General features: G+C 46.8%; 1 protein-coding gene across 1 annotated transcript in view; it reads left to right on the plus strand.

The window, feature by feature from the left end:
• The window catches only part of LOC142297308 (uncharacterized), an 81,510-nt gene that overhangs the window by 31,175 nt on the left and 32,278 nt on the right, over nucleotides 1–18,057 (plus strand). Inside the window, exons 8-10 of the mRNA XM_075341547.1 lie at nucleotides 3,318–3,356; nucleotides 5,864–5,902; nucleotides 9,585–9,632. Coding sequence (XP_075197662.1) covers nucleotides 3,318–3,356; nucleotides 5,864–5,902; nucleotides 9,585–9,632 — 126 coding nt within the window. The remainder of the gene's footprint in view (nucleotides 1–3,317; nucleotides 3,357–5,863; nucleotides 5,903–9,584; nucleotides 9,633–18,057) is intronic.

Raw genomic sequence — 18,057 nt, forward strand, 5'->3', positions numbered from 1 at the left:
ATCCGGCCGCATGTGGGCGGAGACCCGAACTACCCAGTTAGTGACTTCCATTGGGTTCAGGTCAAGTCCAGGTCCCAAATCGAAAGTTTAGATAAAGTTATCTAGTTATGTAAAGTACGGCTGAACTTACCGAACTGAACTTCCACTTATCCCTAATGACAATGGTATTAAATCACGTGCACTGCACAACACTGTCTTTACTCACCACTAGGAGCAGCTTATACATTTTTAAACTTTTTAAAACCCTAGTTAGCGTAAGTCCTAGGATTAACTTTTTAATTTTTCTGTCAATATAGCTATATGAGGCCTTGTGTTTTGCGAGATGAGTTTTGAAAGAAACCATTCCGTTTACCATATAGTGTACTGGAAAGCAGGAAAACAAATTTCTGAAAAATTGTGAAATTTCAAAAAAAGTGCATTTCCACAATTGTTTTTTTTTTTATTTACCATGTTTAGTACATGGTAAAACTGCCCATGAATAAGCGGCAATAGACAATGCGAAACACGAGTTGGGGTTCTTTATTTGGAAACCATTAACCACCTTTCTGGGACTTGCACTTAATTACGTATGACTACTTTATTTCAGAGTACCCGTTGATGCTATGTTAATTAAACTACTGTGGGTTCTCATAGTAGATATTTAGAGATGTGTTACACATAAGCCCAGACATACCTTTTGCACTTTGTGCCTAAACCCACTGTCATTTTCTTATGTGTCTTTCTATGTTCTTTTATGTCTGTAATCTATAAGGCTTTGCAATCCTTTGTGACCACTGGCAATGCTCATGTTGTGAGAAAATATATGCTGTACACTCATATGTACAAAAAACATGTACACCAGTAGGTTTGGTTTGCTGTACCTCACTTTTTAATCAATTATATTTAATAAAGATTTTGCACTTTTTTCTTCAAAAAACTCCCCTTTCTCTTTGTTTTGAATGGCAAAACTGACCTAGCAGTATTGCTCTCCAGGACAATATGAGTACATAGATACCAAATATCTATAGTTTTTGTTATTTAATTGGTGGATTTTTTTAGAAATTTGTCAAAAAAAAGTCACTTTTGTCACCATTTTCCAAGAACCGTAATATTCTCATTTTTCAGGACCTGGGGCTGTGGGACGACTTATCTTTTGCTCTCTGGACTGTTGTTTTTACTGATACCATTTTTTGGGTAGATTCCATGTTTTGATCATCGCCTCTTATTTAATTTTATTGCAGTATTATGACAGTAAAAAAACCCGTAATTCTTGCATTTGATTTTTTTTTCCCCGCTGTTTACAGACTGGATTAATTTATTTTATATTATTATATACTGGAAAATTTCTGAACACAGCGATACTAATATGTATATTTTTGTATTATTATTGTTTTATTTTCAATAGGGCAAAAAGGAAGTGATTTGAAATTTTGTGGGTTTTTTTCAGATTTTTTAAAACCTTTTTATTGTATTTACTAGACTTGAAGCTGCGATCATCTGATCACTTCTGCTATACAGAGCAGGGCATCAACATTAGCATCAGCAATGGTCTGTATAGCTGAAATTATGATCTCCTATGAATGTCGGCTAGCAGCCAGTGTTCACAGGAAGATCACTCATCACAGACACAGGAGCCATCAGCTGACCTCTGACTGTCATGACAACCCATAGGCGCCCTGCGATGATGTCACGGGAGCGTCGATGGGAGTACTAGCATGTGTTAAATCCCACTGTTTCTGCTGTTAAAGGCACGTGCCCGCTGATCTAATCACCTGTCATGTGCAAGGATAGGAATACGTACGGGCTAGGCGTCCAAGTTCAAATCAAAGGGTGGGACACAACATATGACATAAATATACATCATATGTCATGAAGGGGTTAAAGTGGACAATGCAGGACACCTTATTGTAAGTGTGCCGCCCCCATGCTAGCAGCTGGCACTGCTCGGGTCCGAGCCTTCTGGGGTGGTGGCTCAAGGGTCTCCGGACTCGGGGGTCTCGCGGACATGCCAAATAAATGGGGGGGACGTAGATGTACGGGCTAGGCCATGTTAAGTTCGTGACGCCACCCACGGTGTGTGGTGAGGTGGGACACCACCGGTGCTGTTGTAGGGCACCCGGGGTGATGTTGTGCAGCTAGACGTTAACCCCTCCGTGGGTAGGGATGGTTGCCTCGGGACCCAGTGGCTCTGGTGCAGGGTATAGCGACTGCAGGGAGTGTTTACACACAGTTAATAAACCACACAAGTCTCTGGTAAACCAAGGTGCTGGTGGCCAGTGCCACGGCCGGTTGCATTCGGGTCCCCCACCCGGCTGGTGGTCTCTATCCTTTTCCCCTGCACTGTTTGTGTAAGGTGGACTTCCTAGTCTGAAACTCAGGAGTCTGCTCCCGGCTTGATGTGGCTTAAGGAGCCGTGCCCGCAGACGCTGGCCCGTGGGATCTATGGGCCCTGGCGGTGACCTCCTATCCCTATCGGTGGGCTGTTGTCTTCTATGAGGGACTTTGGGTGGGACAGGACCTCTAGTCCTGGCCTCAATCGGTGAATTAACCAGTCTGCTTGTTTCCGGTTCTGGCTTCAGGGTCCGAGTACCCCCTTTGTGCTACGGTTTCCGGGTCGGTTCCCCGTGTCGGTACCGGCGGGCTACAACCCTGTCCCGGTCCACCTCGGTTCCGCCGAGCCGTCTTCCCGTCTCCTGCTGATGGAGACCAGGGTCTGCCTCCTAGCCAGTGGCACCAGGGCTCCTACCCTGGTACCGTTTAACTTGAACTTTCTTGCTGGAGCTACACTTAGCTCCAGCCCACACTGCCCTCCACCTTGAACTCCAAACTCCCCTCAACTCACTGTTTTTCCCGCCCCGGGCTGTCTGGACCCCTGGGTGGGTGTGTCCAACCACCTGGTCACGCCCACTTGTGTGTCTATCTTTCCCTAAGGGGGGGGTGACTAGGGTTTCTAGGTTGGCTGTGTGTTTCCTAGTAAGGGAAGGTGTTATGCGGGGGCCTATTTGTGACTACCTGGTTTTGCCAGGGCATCACATAAGTATAGAGAAGGAAACGGAAATGATTATTTGCCAACCAGAAACATTCCACAGAACATTACACAGACCATTACACAGAATGTTCCTCAGAAAGTTCCACAGAACAATCCACAGAACATTCTGAAGCTTTGTCTTGTTACTAATACATGAGAAGAATATAATCCTGGTTTAAGGGGTTAATGACAGTTTTACATTAGACATCCCCATTAGTTAGATGACATGGATTAACTCAATATCAGAAGTATCTATATAATTAAATTCATGCCATGTTATATCTCTATATATCCATTTTATTACTTATAGTGAAGACGAAAAAGAACAAGACCATGATGAAGAATCAATGTACGTAGAGACATATATAATGAGATGATTGTATGCACATTATACATTATAGATATGTGATTTTATAGGTAATGAGGGATATGCAGTATGGCTAAATACAGAAGAAGAAAGAAGTATGCCAAAAAATGGATCAATAACAATGAATCTATATTTATTGGTATGAAAAAAAAAACAAAAAAAAACTACAAGTATACAATTAAAAATGCTAATAAGCTTATGTACAAAGGTGTGCCCTCATTAGAGCAAACACCTATCCTCATCTGTCAAAGTAACTGCAATAAGCGGGATATTTGGAATACTACATTAATACTTCAGTGTTCATAGAAATGTTATAACTTCATATGGTGATGGTTAAACTGACATGAATATGACAACCTCAATGTCTAAAACCCTTGTCATTTCATTCCTCCTATCCTTTACTAAATAGTTTGTAAAGTTTAGATTATAATTAGAACTAGAGATTTGTCTCTGATAGTGTGTACGTCTTCTCCTGCATGAGACTGACCAATGCTAAGCAGGCAGCATCATACCGGAGAAAAAAACAATCCCACCTCCCTTCACTGATCTCTGCAGTGTAGAGATACAGCAGGGCTGAGAGATGTAATATTAAAGACATTTCCACATCTCATCTCACACTGCTGTCAGCTGTTTCCCTTCCCCAAACTTACTGTCAGGAGCTGAGATCTGGAAGTGTTTGTAATGATACACAACTCAGCTCTGCTGTATCTCTACATAGCAGCTGCAGAGATCAGTGAGGAGAGGAGGGGGTATTCTTCGTATGATTAATCAACCTCAAGCATGTGAAGAATTATACACTACTATATACAAACCTTGCAATATATATTCACTTCATAGTATTATATATGCCCATCATAATAAATGATCTCACTAGTGTTATATATGCCCAGCATTATAGATCCACGCTAATATATAGTATTATATGTGCTCTTCATTATAGATCCTCTCTATATATAGGATTATATATGCCCGGCATTATAGAATCACTCTCTAGATATTATTGTATGTGCATGATCAATATAGGGGCCCTTTGAAGTCAAATAGTTAATCATAAAGCACAATTTCAACTGTTTTAGAGTAGGAAATGGGCACCTTTACCTCATGGACCCCTGTGCGGCTGCACAGGTTGCACCAATGATATGTCCACCCCTGAGCGGCATTATACTGTAAATCTGACAGGCTCACACCGGGGCCATGTGGTGATTTGTTATCGGGTGGCGATTCTGGCTCTTGGGTGCCACGGTGGCGTGGTCCGGTTCCATGACCCCGGCGGTGTCAATCAAAAGGGATGTGGGATGAATGGATGATGGGAATGGTAGTTCATGACGCCACCTGTGGTATGCGGCAAGTGGGGTGCCGACGCAGCGGGATGGGGGCCTCAGGCGCAGATGGTGACACAGCTTAGATGGTATAGCTCTCCACAGGTAGAGCTGGGCCCCAGGGCGGATGGTAGTAGTAGTCTATGATGGCGAATAACGGAGCAACACAGGGGTGCACTCTCAAGGTTTTTACTCACTGTAGCCAGTTACACACACGCCAGGGACCACCTTTGAAGTGCCGGAATTCACCGTGATGGGCTCCAGCCGATCCCGGGTAGTTCGGAGGTCGAATCCGGTGCATGCACCTTTCTAAAGTATACCCTTTCCTGGCCGACTCCTGCGCTTGCATCTGCCTTCTGCGTTGCACCTTTGCTCACTGAACCCTGTATCAGTGCCCGTGAACTCTGTGGGGTGGCGTGAAGCTCTATCCCTTTGATCCTTGAGGGTCACTTTCCAGTGAATTTGTGTACGGTGGTTGCTTCAGTGCGTGCAGACACCTCAGCTGCTGGTTTTGCTAGCAAAACCCGTATACTCCCCTAGCCTAGGGACCAGTCCCCGTGTTGCAGCCAAGTACTTCCACCAGTAGATTATATGTGGAACAAGGCCACGAAAGGCTGGCTCCCATGGTCTCTAGGACCCCTTCTATCTGTGCCCGGGCCGAGCGGTACCTGCTCCAGGCTGCGGGTCTTATCTCCTCTACTGCTCCTCTTTCTCTCCTCCACACTCTACACTGTCTTCCCACTTGTACTGTGTTCCCACTCCTAAGACTCCACCCCCCCGCCCGACTTCGGGTATAATTACGCCCTTGCCGTGTCTGATGAGGTGTTTCTGAGCCTTGGTGTTGTGCTTTGTGTGAACCGGTATTGACCTCCTCCTTACTCAGGATGAAGCATCACACCTCTGGATGAGGTGCAGTACCTCTGTGGTGACTGAAGCCTCAGGGGCGCCACAGATCCACTCTATATATAGTATTATGTGTGCCTAACATGATAGATCCACTCTATAGTATTATATATGCCTCGCTTTATAGATCCATTCTCTATATAGTATATATATATATATAAAGAATATGACAGAAAAAAAATTCTATACATTATATCACTATTAATATGATATCAATAATATATAGAGTATAATATAATTTAATTGTCTCCTCTATTTCTTCGGTAGATTCCGGCATATTGTTATCAATGTCAGGCCAGCACATAGGTATTTATCTAGAATATCCCATATTTCTCTGGTCTTACAATAGATAAGTCTATAATATCAGGAGAATATTCCTGGTGACATATTATAAATGATATACAGTTGTGGCCAAAAGTTTTGCAAGTGACGTAAATTTGGTTTTGATATAGTTTTGCTGCTTCAGTGTTTTTCGATCTTTAGACAGGTGTAATATATCTTTGTACTGTGTTAGCCAGTAGATAGAAAAAAAATTGTTTGCAAAAACTGAGAATCTTCAGTGGCTGGTACCTTTTAAAAACTACCTGAAAAGATGGTAATAAATGACAGCTTTCCATACTGCTCAGGTCTCTTCATCAGGCATGCCATACCATACCATACCTTTAAAAGGTATCATCCACTGAGGACTCTCAGTTCTTTTAAACGATTTTTTTTTAGATTTTTAGTTAGTTGTTTCTATGGTTGCTGAAGTACAATTAAAATAATTTCATAAGTTTTCAGACTTTTATTGACAAATACATCAAGTTTATGTATCGATTCCACTACTCACTCTATCCTGGACTCAGATTTAGGTTGCGTATAGAGCTCTCATTCTTGAGTGACAGCTTGACCATCCTATCTGTGGCTGGGGCAAAATGAGCTGTCACTATTGTGAGTGACAGCTCCGCCGTCCTATCTGTGGCTGGGTCGAGCTGAGCTGTCAGTATTGTGAGTGACAACTCGGCCGTCCTATCTGTGGCTTGGGCAAAATGAGCTGTCACTATTGTGAGTGACAGCTCCGCCGTCCTATCTGTGGCTGGTTCATGCTGAGCTGTCAGTATTGTGAGTGACATCTTCATTGTCCTATCCGTGGCTGGGTGGTGTTGAGCTGTGAGTATTGTGAGTGACAGCTCCGCCGTCCTATCCGTGGCTGGGTGGTGTTGAGCTGTGAGTATTGTGAGTGACAGCTCCGCCGTCCTATCTGTGGCTGGGTCATGCTGAGCTGTCAGTATTGTGAATGACAGCTCCGTTGTCCTATCTATGGCTGGGTGCTGCTGAGCTGTCAGTATTGTGAGTGACAGCTTCGTTGTCCTATCTGTGGCTGGGTGGTGCTGAGCTGTCAGTATTGTGTCAGCTTCTTTGTCCTATCTATGGCTGGGTGGTGCTGAACTGTCAGTATTGTGAGTGACAGCTCCGTTGTCCTATATGTGGCTGAGTCATGCTGAGCTGTCAGTATTGTGAGTGACAGCTCCGTTGTCCTATTTATGGCTGGGTGGTGCTGAGCTGTCAGTATTGTGAGTGACAGCTCCGTTGTCCTATCTATGGCTGAGTCATGCTGAGCTGTCAGTATTGTGAGTGACAGCTCCGTTGTCCTATCTATGGCTGGGTGGTGCTGAACTGTCAGTATTGTGAGTGACAGCTCCATTGTCCTATCTGTGGCTGAGTCATGCTGAGCTGTCAGTGTGACGCCCTGGACTAGCCAGGTTGTCACGGGTAGTCCCATGCACACATGCCCCCCCCCCCCTTAAAAAGGTGACAGCAGCCAAACTACAAAGCCTTGTCACCACCCTTGGGTTTGATGTTCACACCAAGGGGCGGAGCCAGGCAGTTGGCTCCGCCCACCGGGGAGTTCACAGGCCCGGAGGCGGGAAAAACAGTGGAGATTGGTCTTGACAGTGAAGTGGAGTGAAGTGAAGTTCAAGGGCAGACCTGTGCCAAGGTCTGCCATAGTCTACACCAGGTGTCTGGGTTGGAGCCCAGTCACCTCTGGCAAGGAGGCAAACGGTGGTGGCCGCCTGCAGGATCTGGGATTACAGCCGGTGGAACCGTAGGGACCGAGGACGGGCGGTGGCCCGCCGGTACTGAACCGGGGAACCGATTGGAAACCGGAGCACCAGGAGAGGTATTCAGACCCAGTACGAGGCCCAGAACCAACTGGGCTGAGTCAAATCAACTGATTGAGGACTGGACTTAAGGACCTATCCCACCTAAGACCTGACTGAAGACAACAGCCCAACCATTAGGGTAAAGCCACCGCCCAGGCATAGAGACCTGAGGGGCCAGCCTCTGTGGGCAAAGAGGGCTCTCCCGGCACATACCAAGCCGGGGAGCGGACTACCGTTGCTTAGGCATAGGAGTCAACATTTTCTACATAAGTAAGGTGCAGGAGAAAGGCGGAAACCACCAACCTAATAAGGGGAAAACTGCAGCCGGCTGCGGGCACCGTTCACCATCCCGTTTGGTTTACCAGAGACTCCAGCGTTTTTGTAATAGTGAGTACAACAGTGCCTTCGGGCCGCACACCGCGCCGCACCGCACCAACACGCCAGCATCATCAGTTCCCCCGCCAATGCAACTTCCCTCGGGCCCCCAGGACCATCATCCCCTTACCCACGGAGGGGTCAACACCAAGCTGCGCAACACCGTCCCCGGGAGCCTAGTCAATGACAGCGGTGGTGTCCATCCATTCACCACAACCCGTGGGTGGCGTCACAAACTCAAATCCCCTACAAACAACCGCGGCCCTGGCCGTGGACCTCCCCACCGAAGTCCCTACATGTAGCGCCAAACCCCTCTTTTCAGAGCGACGTGACCCCCGGGTCCGTGAGGAGCTCAAGCCACCCACCGACGAGCACGGATCCGAGCGGCTCGGCAGCCGGCCGAGCCCCGGGGCGGTACATCAGTATTGTGAGTGACAGTGCACTTGCCCAATCAGGGCAGGGGTGTGCTGAGTTTCTTCCAAATGTCTGCCATTCTGAGCGATTACCTGGCTATTTAGCTGTTTCACTGTGGTTGACTATTGCCAGTCATAGCCTTAGCTCAGTGGTGTGTGTGCCTGGTTACTAGTGCTTTGGTTTTCTGATATTTTACTGCCAGTCCTTGGACCTTGCCTTTGACTATTCATTTTGCCTAACCTCTTTGTCTTGATGCGCTATCTTCCTGACATTATGACTTTGGATTGTGACCTGGTTTCTCCTTTGTCTTTTCCCTCTGTATATGACGAGCTCTCTTGGTATCTGACCTCCGACCTCTTGACTCCCCAGCCTCACAGTTTGTCTTTGAATAGTGACTCAGGATCACAGTTGGTGTAAAGACTCAATATTTAAAGTGCTGTCCCTTATTTTTTAAGACTTCTGCCGTTCAGCCTGGCAGCTATATATCAGCTTCTGGGACAAATCCTGACTGATGACTACACAATCTTGTCTATTCAATGGTTGAAACTTATCATAATTTCTGTATTTTTGTTTCTTCGCTTTCTTTTTCAAAATTAACCACAGGCTCTCAATGGGATTGAAATTTAGGGACTTTCCTTATTATTTATTCACCAAGCCACTTAGTTATCACTTTTGTCCTGTGACATGGTCTCCATCATGCTGCAAAAGTCAATATATATCACAAAATTGCTCCTGGCAAATTGTTCACTCAGGATTTGGCCAGAGGTTGATATCCAGCGGCCAGTGAAAACTGCAGGAGTCTGTAAAAATAAGGGTCAACAGCGTATAAATTGAGTCTTTCCATAATCTTGATGTTTTTGTTAATAACAGTCTAAACACTTATAAAATACTTATAATTGTGCTTCAGTAACCATAGAAACATCTGACTTAAGGCCTAACAAGACTAGAGCAGCAAAACTATGTGACTACCAAAATTTGTGTCAGTCTCAAAACTTTTGTCCCAGACTGTATTCTTTACATTTGTGAATCATTGTAACTGGATCTTTATTTTATAGATCAAACAGATTTGAAGATTCCAAGTGGCCGGAGCTGGGGGCCATACTGTAAGTGTAAAGAATGAGACGGATCTGACTAAAAAAGAAAACCCCTACACATATTAGGAATCCTCATGACCGTAATAACCTGGAGAATTCATTCAACAGGTTATTTGGGGTAAAAATTCAATTTTAAAAAAAAGAACCCAAAAACTAGTCAGAAAATTGTTTTTATATATATATATATATATATATATATATATATATATATATATATATATATATATATATATTATTGTCACAAAAGCACTAAACAAATGGTAGTTTGTCCCACATAATATAGTTTATTAAGGCTAAGAAAATAAATACGAATATATATGACTGCTTGAAAGAGAGGAAAAAGTGGGGTGTTATGGTTGCTGCGAGCACTGGAGACTATGTCCAGATTTCTTGCTACTGCACATGTGCGAGCGCTGGAGACTAAGTCCAGATTTCTTGCTACAGCACATGTGCGAGCGCTGGAGACTAAGTCCAGATTTCTTGCTACTGCACATGTGCGAGCGCTGGAGACTAAGTCCAGATTTCTTGCTACTGCACATGTGCGAGCGCCGGAGACTAAGTCCAATCTTGGAGCCATTGCACATGTGCGGGTGACATCATCGCTGACACGAGGTCACATGTCTCTGACACCTTCTATGCCGATTGGTCGCTGGTCATGTGCTTGTGACGTCTTGCTCGGTGATAGGCCAGCATGACGTCACTCCTGTCGTTCTGGCAGCGGATTGGCTCTGGTGTCCTCCATCTTGGATGAGGCACAGAGTCTATATAAGACCCTGACACACGCCGCATGGTGCTCAGTCCTCTTGGTTCATGCATATGAGTAGACGCTCTGTGCGCGTTCCTCTAGGCATTCCTCTGTCTATGCTAGGTGAGCGCTACCGGCAGGGTAGCGTTCTTATACCTTACAGCTTCGGCTGCTGTCCGTATCCTTACCTCTTAGGGGAGCGGACATAGGCAGGTGCCTGAGGCACATGGTCTGGCTGGGCCTTGTGATTCTACTCGTAGGTGGACGTTGCCGCTAGGGTAACGTTCCTTATACTGCGTCTGGCAGTTGTTCGTATCCTCGCACACTAGGGGAGCGAACAGAGGTAGGAGCTTTGTGCGGCTTACGCTGCTGTTCGTCTCTTTTGCACCACTAGAAGAGCGGACCTAGGCAGGTGCCATATCTAGTGGTTCGTGTCCTCGCACACTAGTGGAGCGAACGCAGGTAGGAGCTTTGTGCGGCTTACGCTGCTGTTCGTCTCTTTTGCACCACTAGAAGAGCGGACCTAGGTAGGTGCCATTTCTCACACATTGCCTTTGTCTCTGTGATTATTAACAGAGATCATTCCACACACCCTCCAAGTAAGGGAGGAATTGCTTTACTTACTTATTATATCCTTCTGTGAGTTAACAGAGGTATTGCACTCTGCCATAGTCTGCAGCAAAGTCTTTGCACGGTGGACCCTGACTGTCTGATACTCCTTTCGGTTATTATCAGACAGCCCCCCGTAACATTAGGACTGAGCCAAGGGTCTGGCAGTTATGGCAGAATATCAGCAGTTACACCGTTACATACAAGTACTTGAGTCACGGCTCAAGAGTATAGAGGATAAACCTCAGACCATGGTGACATCTGCACATGATCCTCGACTTGCTCTGCCAAACAGATATTCTGGCGATGCCAGATCATGTCGTGGTTTCATTAGTCAGTGTCAGATACACCTAGAGGTCAACTCTTCTCGCTTCTCTACGGAGAGGTCCAGAGTAGGCTTTATCATCTCTTTACTTCAGGACAAAGCCTTAGAATGGGCGACTCCCCTATGGGAGCGCTCTGATGTGGTTACTCTGAGACATCAAGACTTTCTTGATGCTCTTAAGGCGGTATTCATGGGTCCGCAGGTTACCCATGATGCGGCCCTGAGACTGTTAGATCTATCTCAGGGTTCGTTATCCACTAGTTCTTATGCCATTGCTTTTAGAACTCTGGTGGCAGAACTAGATTGGCCAGAGAAGGTGTTGATTCCTGTCTTCTGGAGAGGGTTGGCAGGCTATGTCAAGGATGCCCTTGCTACTCGTGAGGTCCCTGCTTCTCTGGAGGACTTGATCACAGTAGCAACGAGGATCGATGTACGCCATAAGGAACGTAGACTCGAGGTCTCTTCCTCACGCCCTAAGCATCGGGCTATTCCAGTTGTTGAGGGTCCACTACCATCTTCCTCAGCATCTGAAACATCTCCCACTCCTATGGAGTTAGGTCATACGTTCTCCAGACTACGCAAGTCTGGTCCTCCTATATGTTACGTATGTCGTCAGGCTGGGCACTATGCCAACAAGTGTCCTAGTCGTCAGGGAAACTCCCTGGCCTAGTAACCATTAGAGGGGGGTTACTAGAGACGTCTTCTGCACCCTCTAAGTGTTGTATCCCAGGTCAGCTCTCGTTATCTGAGAATACATGGCCTATTATGGCTTTTGTGGATTCCGGAGCTGACGGGATTTTTGTGTCCTCAGGATTTGTAAAGGGACACAATATTCCCTCTATCATGTTAGAGGCGCCTATTCCTGTCCGTGTTGTTAATGGAACTATGTTGTCTGACTCCATTACATTGAGGACAGTTCCCTTGCGCCTTTCCCTGTCTCAGGGTCACATAGAGGAGATTTCTTTTCTTGTTTTGCCTGAGGGTATAGACGACGTCCTTCTGGGTCTTCCATGGCTTCGGACTCATGCTCCTCACATTGACTGGGAGTCTGACAGCATTATTAGTTGGGGTTCGAAATGTCAGTCCCGATGTCTTCCCTTACCACCTAAGGTCGTTGCGGTTGCATCAACTGATCTCTCTCCCATACCTACACCCTATTTGGATTTCGCTGACGTGTTCTCCAAACAGGGTGCTGAGGTTCTTCCACCCCATAGGCCGTATGACTGTGCCATAGACCTTATCCCAGGTTCGGTTCCACCTAAAGGCAGGGTTTACCCCCTGTCGATACCTGAGTCGGAGGCCATGTCGACCTATATAAGAGAGAGTTTAGAGAAGGGGTTCATTCGTAAGTCTGTCTCTCCCGCGGGAGCTGGGTTTTTCTTTGTTCGGAAGAAAGAGGGTGATTTGCGTCCCTGCATAGATTACAGGGGTCTCAACGCAATCACAATAAAGAACAAATACCCATTACCTTTAATTTCGGAGCTCTTTGACAGACTGAGAGGAGCTCAAGTTTTTACGAAGTTGGATCTGCGGGGTGCGTATAACTTGGTACGAATTCGAAAGGGTGACGAATGGAAGACCGCTTTTAACACCCGAGACGGTCACTATGAATACCTCGTCATGCCTTTTGGGTTATGTAATGCACCCGCAGTATTTCAGGACTTCGTAAACGATGTGTTCAGGGATTTACTGTTATCCTCAGTAGTGGTGTATCTGGACGACATCCTGATTTTTTCTCCTGATCTGGAGACTCATCGTCAGGATGTCGTTCGTGTCCTTTCTCGTTTAAGGGAGCACTCATTGTTTGCTAAACTCGAGAAATGTGTATTCGAGCAGTCCTCATTGCCTTTTTTGGGTTACATTATCTCACAAGAGGGTCTGGCTATGGATCCTGCGAAGCTCTCTGCTGTCCTGCAATGGTCCGAACCTCATTCCTTGAAGGCGGTGCAACGCTTCTTAGGATTCATAAATTATTACAGGCAGTTCATACCCCATTTTTCTACTTTGGTGGCCCCTTTGGTGGCCTTGACTAAGAAAGGTGCTAATCCCAAAGCCTGGTCTACTGAGACATCTCAGGCTTTTGAGGCAGTAAAAAGACACTTTTCAACTGCTCCCGTTCTTCAAAGACCCGATGAGAATAAGCCCTTCCTCTTAGAGGTTGATGCCTCTTCAGTGGGTGCTGGTGCGGTCTTGTATCAAAAGAACGGTGCAGGTAGAAAAAGGCCGTGTTTCTTCTTTGCTAAAACCTTTTCACCGGCAGAGAGAAACTATACCATTGGGGATAGGGAACTGCTCGCCTTGAGATTAGCCTTGGAGGAGTGGCGTCACTTGCTGGAAGGAGCGAAACATCCTTTCCAGGTCTATACAGACCATAAGAATCTGACGTACTTACAAACCGCTCAGCGTCTGAATCCTCGCCAAGCCCGCTGGTCCTTGTTTTTCTCCCGCTTTCACTTCTCCATCAACTATCTGTCTGGGAGTAAGAATAACAAGGCAGACGCCCTGTCTCGCTCTATGCTTTCTACCCAGGAAGAGATTGACGAACCTCGTCTTATCCTTCCCTCCAGGGTTTTTCATACGCTCTCTCCTGTGACGTTAGACCAAATCCCACCGGGCAAGACCTTTGTTCCGCCTGATCGACAGAATGATATACTGTCATGGGCCCACACCTCAAAGGTGGGTGGGCATTTTGGTATTAGGCGGACACGAGAGTTACTGGAGAGGTGGTATTGATGGCCACACTTAGCCAGCCACGTCAAGAGATATGTCGGTTCCTGCTACTCGTGTGCTCGCAACCGTCCATTACGACAGAGACCGGCTGGGCTCTTGCATCCTTTACCAGTGCCAGATAGACCATGGGAGGTGGTAGGCATGGACTTTGTGGGTGATCTTCCATGTTCACAGGGACATAGATTTGTGTGGGTCATTACGGACCATTTCTCCCGGATGGTTCATCTCGTACCGTTATCGAGAATCCCATCTTCCAGGGTACTAGCCAAACTATTCCTCAAGCATGTCTTTAGGCTTCACGGGATGCCAGATCGTATCATTTGTGATAGAGGCCCGCAATTTACTTCCCGTTTCTGGCGAGATCTTTGTAGCCTTCTGCAAATTGAGTTGAATCTCTCTTCGGCATACCATCCGGAGACTAATGGTTTGGTTGAACGTACCAATCAATCTATGATTATATACCTTCGACACTTTGTTGCTGAGAACCACGATAACTGGTCCTCCCTCCTACCCTGGGCAGAATTTGCCCTTAACAATTCGCTGGCTGAGGCCACTGGGCAGACACCGTTCGTACTCAATAATGGGCAACACCCTAGGGTACCGGTACCGTTTCCCGCTGCTGCACCTCCTCCTCTTGTGGCCGACTGGGCAACTAATGCCAGAGAGGTTTGGGATCGGACTCAAGAGTCGATCCAAGCAGCTAAGGACCGTATGAAGACGGTGTCCGATCGGTTTCGTCGCCCGGCTCCTGTCTTTTCTCCAGGGGACTTTGTGTGGCTCTCTGCAAAACACGTGAGACTTAGAGTGAGCTCTGTCAAATTTGCTCCTCGCTTCCTGGGTCCTTATGAGGTTCTTCGACAGGTAAATCCTGTAGTCTATCAATTGAAGTTACCTGTCCATCTTAGGATTCATGACAAATTCCATGTCTCACTGCTAAAGCCGGCTATTTTACCTCACGCTCGTGAAGTGCACTCTCCTGCCTCTGATTCCTCTCGCTCTAGCTATGAGGTACGAGCCATAGTTGGTTCTAAGATGGTTAGAGGGCGCAGGTTCTTCTTGATAGATTGGGAGGGCTATGGCCCGGAACATCGCTCTTGGGAGCCTGAGGAGGCTGTCCATGCTCCCGACTTAGTTGCCGATTACCTGCATCGCCGGGAGGGGGGCCCTTGAGGGGGAGGTACTGTTACGGTTGCTGCGAGCACTGGAGACTATGTCCAGATTTCTTGCTACTGCACATGTGCGAGCGCTGGAGACTAAGTCCAGATTTCTTGCTACTGCACATGTGCGAGTGCCGGAGACTAAGTCCAATCTTGGAGCCATTGCACATGTGCGGGTGACATCATCGCTGACACGAGGTCACATGTCTCTGACACCTTCTATGCCGATTGGTCGCTGGTCATGTGCTTGTGACGTCTTGCTCGGTGATAGGCCAGCATGACGTCACTCCTGTCGTTCTGGCAGCGGATTGGCTCTGGTGTCCTCCATCTTGGATGAGGCACAGAGTCTATATAAGACCCTGACACACGCCGCATGGTGCTCAGTCCTCTTGGTTCATGCATATGAGTAGACGCTCTGTGCGCGTTCCTCTAGGCATTCCTCTGTCTATGCTAGGTGAGCGCTACCGGCAGGGTAGCGTTCTTATACCTTACAGCTTCGGCTGCTGTCCGTATCCTTACCTCTTAGGGGAGCGGACATAGGCAGGTGCCTGAGGCACATGGTCTGGCTGGGCCTTGTGATTCTACTCGTAGGTGGACGTTGCCGCTAGGGTAACGTTCCTTATACTGCGTCTGGCAGTTGTTCGTATCCTCGCACACTAGGGGAGCGAACAGAGGTAGGAGCTTTGTGCGGCTTACGCTGCTGTTCGTCTCTTTTGCACCACTAGAAGAGCGGACCTAGGCAGGTGCCATATCTAGTGGTTCGTGTCCTCGCACACTAGTGGAGCGAACGCAGGTAGGAGCTTTGTGCGGCTTACGCTGCTGTTCGTCTCTTTTGCACCACTAGAAGAGCGGACCTAGGTAGGTGCCATTTCGCACACATTGCCTTTGTCTCTGTGATTATTAACAGAGATCATTCCACACACCCTCCAAGTAAGGGAGGAATTGCTTTACTTACCTATTATATCCTTCTGTGAGTTAACAGAGGTATTGCACTCTGCCATAGTCTGCAGCAAAGTCTTTGCACGGTGGACCCTGACTGTCTGATACTCCTTTCGGTTATTATCAGACAGCCCCCCGTAACATGGGGAAAACAATGGCCAGGCCTTCAGGCTTATTCAGGCCTGGTGTAAAGGGTTAATGACAGTTTTACTTTATGGCGGATTAAAAGTAGACATGGGGCTGGGCACTTTAGAAGGTGTGGACCCCCGAGCCCCCAATGTATCACTTGACAGGTCACAGAATCCCCTTTGATAGATCCTGTGATAGGTCACGTGATGAACGCAAAGGTGCTGTGGTGCACATCTCTAGATGGGAGAGACAGGTTTTTTCCCTTATGTATAGCGCTATACATAACATAGTGCTATATATATATATTAGAGCGGGGAGGAATTAATTTTCCCAAAGGACCACATGAGAGACTGCGACTGAACCAATATGCTGAACTTAATTCTTCCCAATAATAATATTAAAATATTAATTATAATTATTATTTTATATTAATATTAATTTTATCACTTAATATTGAGCACAATCAAGTATGCTGACACCACTCTATATACTGTATAAACCCACAGTATATACAGTATGAGCCAACACACCACACTCTTTTTATGCAGCATGAGACCCCCACATAGCCCCTTTGTACAGTGTAAGTACCCACATAGCCTCCCTATATACAGAATGAGCCCTCACACAGCCACCTATATACAGTGTGAGCTGACATAGAGCCTCTTATATACAACATGAGTCATCACATAGTCTCCTATATCACAGTGTGACCCCCCCACATAGCCTCCTATATACAGTGTGAGAAGCCATATAGCCCCCCTATATACAGCATGAGACCTCAGATAACCTCTTGTATACAGTGTGAGCCTCCACATAGCCTCCTATATACTGTGAACACCCACATAGCCTCCTATATATAGAGAGAGCCTCCACATAGCCTCCTATATACAGTGTGAGCCCCCATATAGCCTCCTAAATTTCATTGTGAGCCCTCACATAGCCGCTTATATACAGCATGAGCCCCCACATAGCTCCTTATATAGAGTATGAGCCACTTGTACCATGTATGTTTTTGCTGGGAATATACTATATGCTGCTGACTGTTCGTGACCCAATAAAGTCTTACTACAAAGAAATACAGATAGGGACCTTAGCTTATGAGCCCCAATGGGGACAGTGTAGCTGATGTATGTAAAGCGCTATGGAATTAATAGCGCTATATAAATGAATAAATATTGTTATTATTATTATTATCGGAGTGTGGTACCTTCACCCTGTATTGTCTTCTACCCAGGAGTACGGAAGCATGGGCATTCAGTGGGATGAGCCCTGCTCTGTGGGGTCTTACTAAAGAAGCCAGGCCAGCGGGCGAAAGTGTGGCGCCCCTGACCTGGTCAGGCACCACTGAGTACTGCACCCATGCTGGGGACAGTACAATACAGGTAATCCAGAAGGCTGACCGGGGTGTGGAACACAGGCGCATAGTAATCAGCTCTCACACATGTACCCTTGAGAGGACCCCTGGGGATCCCAGGAGGGGGAAAAGCCTTGACCTTCACTGGAATAGTGGAGGGGGCCAAAAGCCTCCATCTCCTCTCAAGGGGTGTGGTAAGAGAGTCTGGTTGCTAGGTGGCGTAGGCAAGAACAGGAGAGGAGGGGCAGTGAGTCAGTTAGGGCAGAACTCCATAGGGCTCAGTGAGGAGCAGACCTGTGGGGCTGTTGCTGTCTAACAGCGCCCGCGCAGTGGCTACTGACGGGGGAGAACGGTCAACTAGGAGGGCTACCCGAAATCCATCTTCAGCTAAAGAGAGAGCACGGAGTGGGAAGTAAGGAGACTGCTAGAGAGCACCAGGCCCAAAC

This window comes from Anomaloglossus baeobatrachus, chromosome 3, assembly GCF_048569485.1.
Source record: "Anomaloglossus baeobatrachus isolate aAnoBae1 chromosome 3, aAnoBae1.hap1, whole genome shotgun sequence".
Classification (NCBI taxonomy): Eukaryota; Metazoa; Chordata; class Amphibia; order Anura; family Aromobatidae; genus Anomaloglossus; species Anomaloglossus baeobatrachus.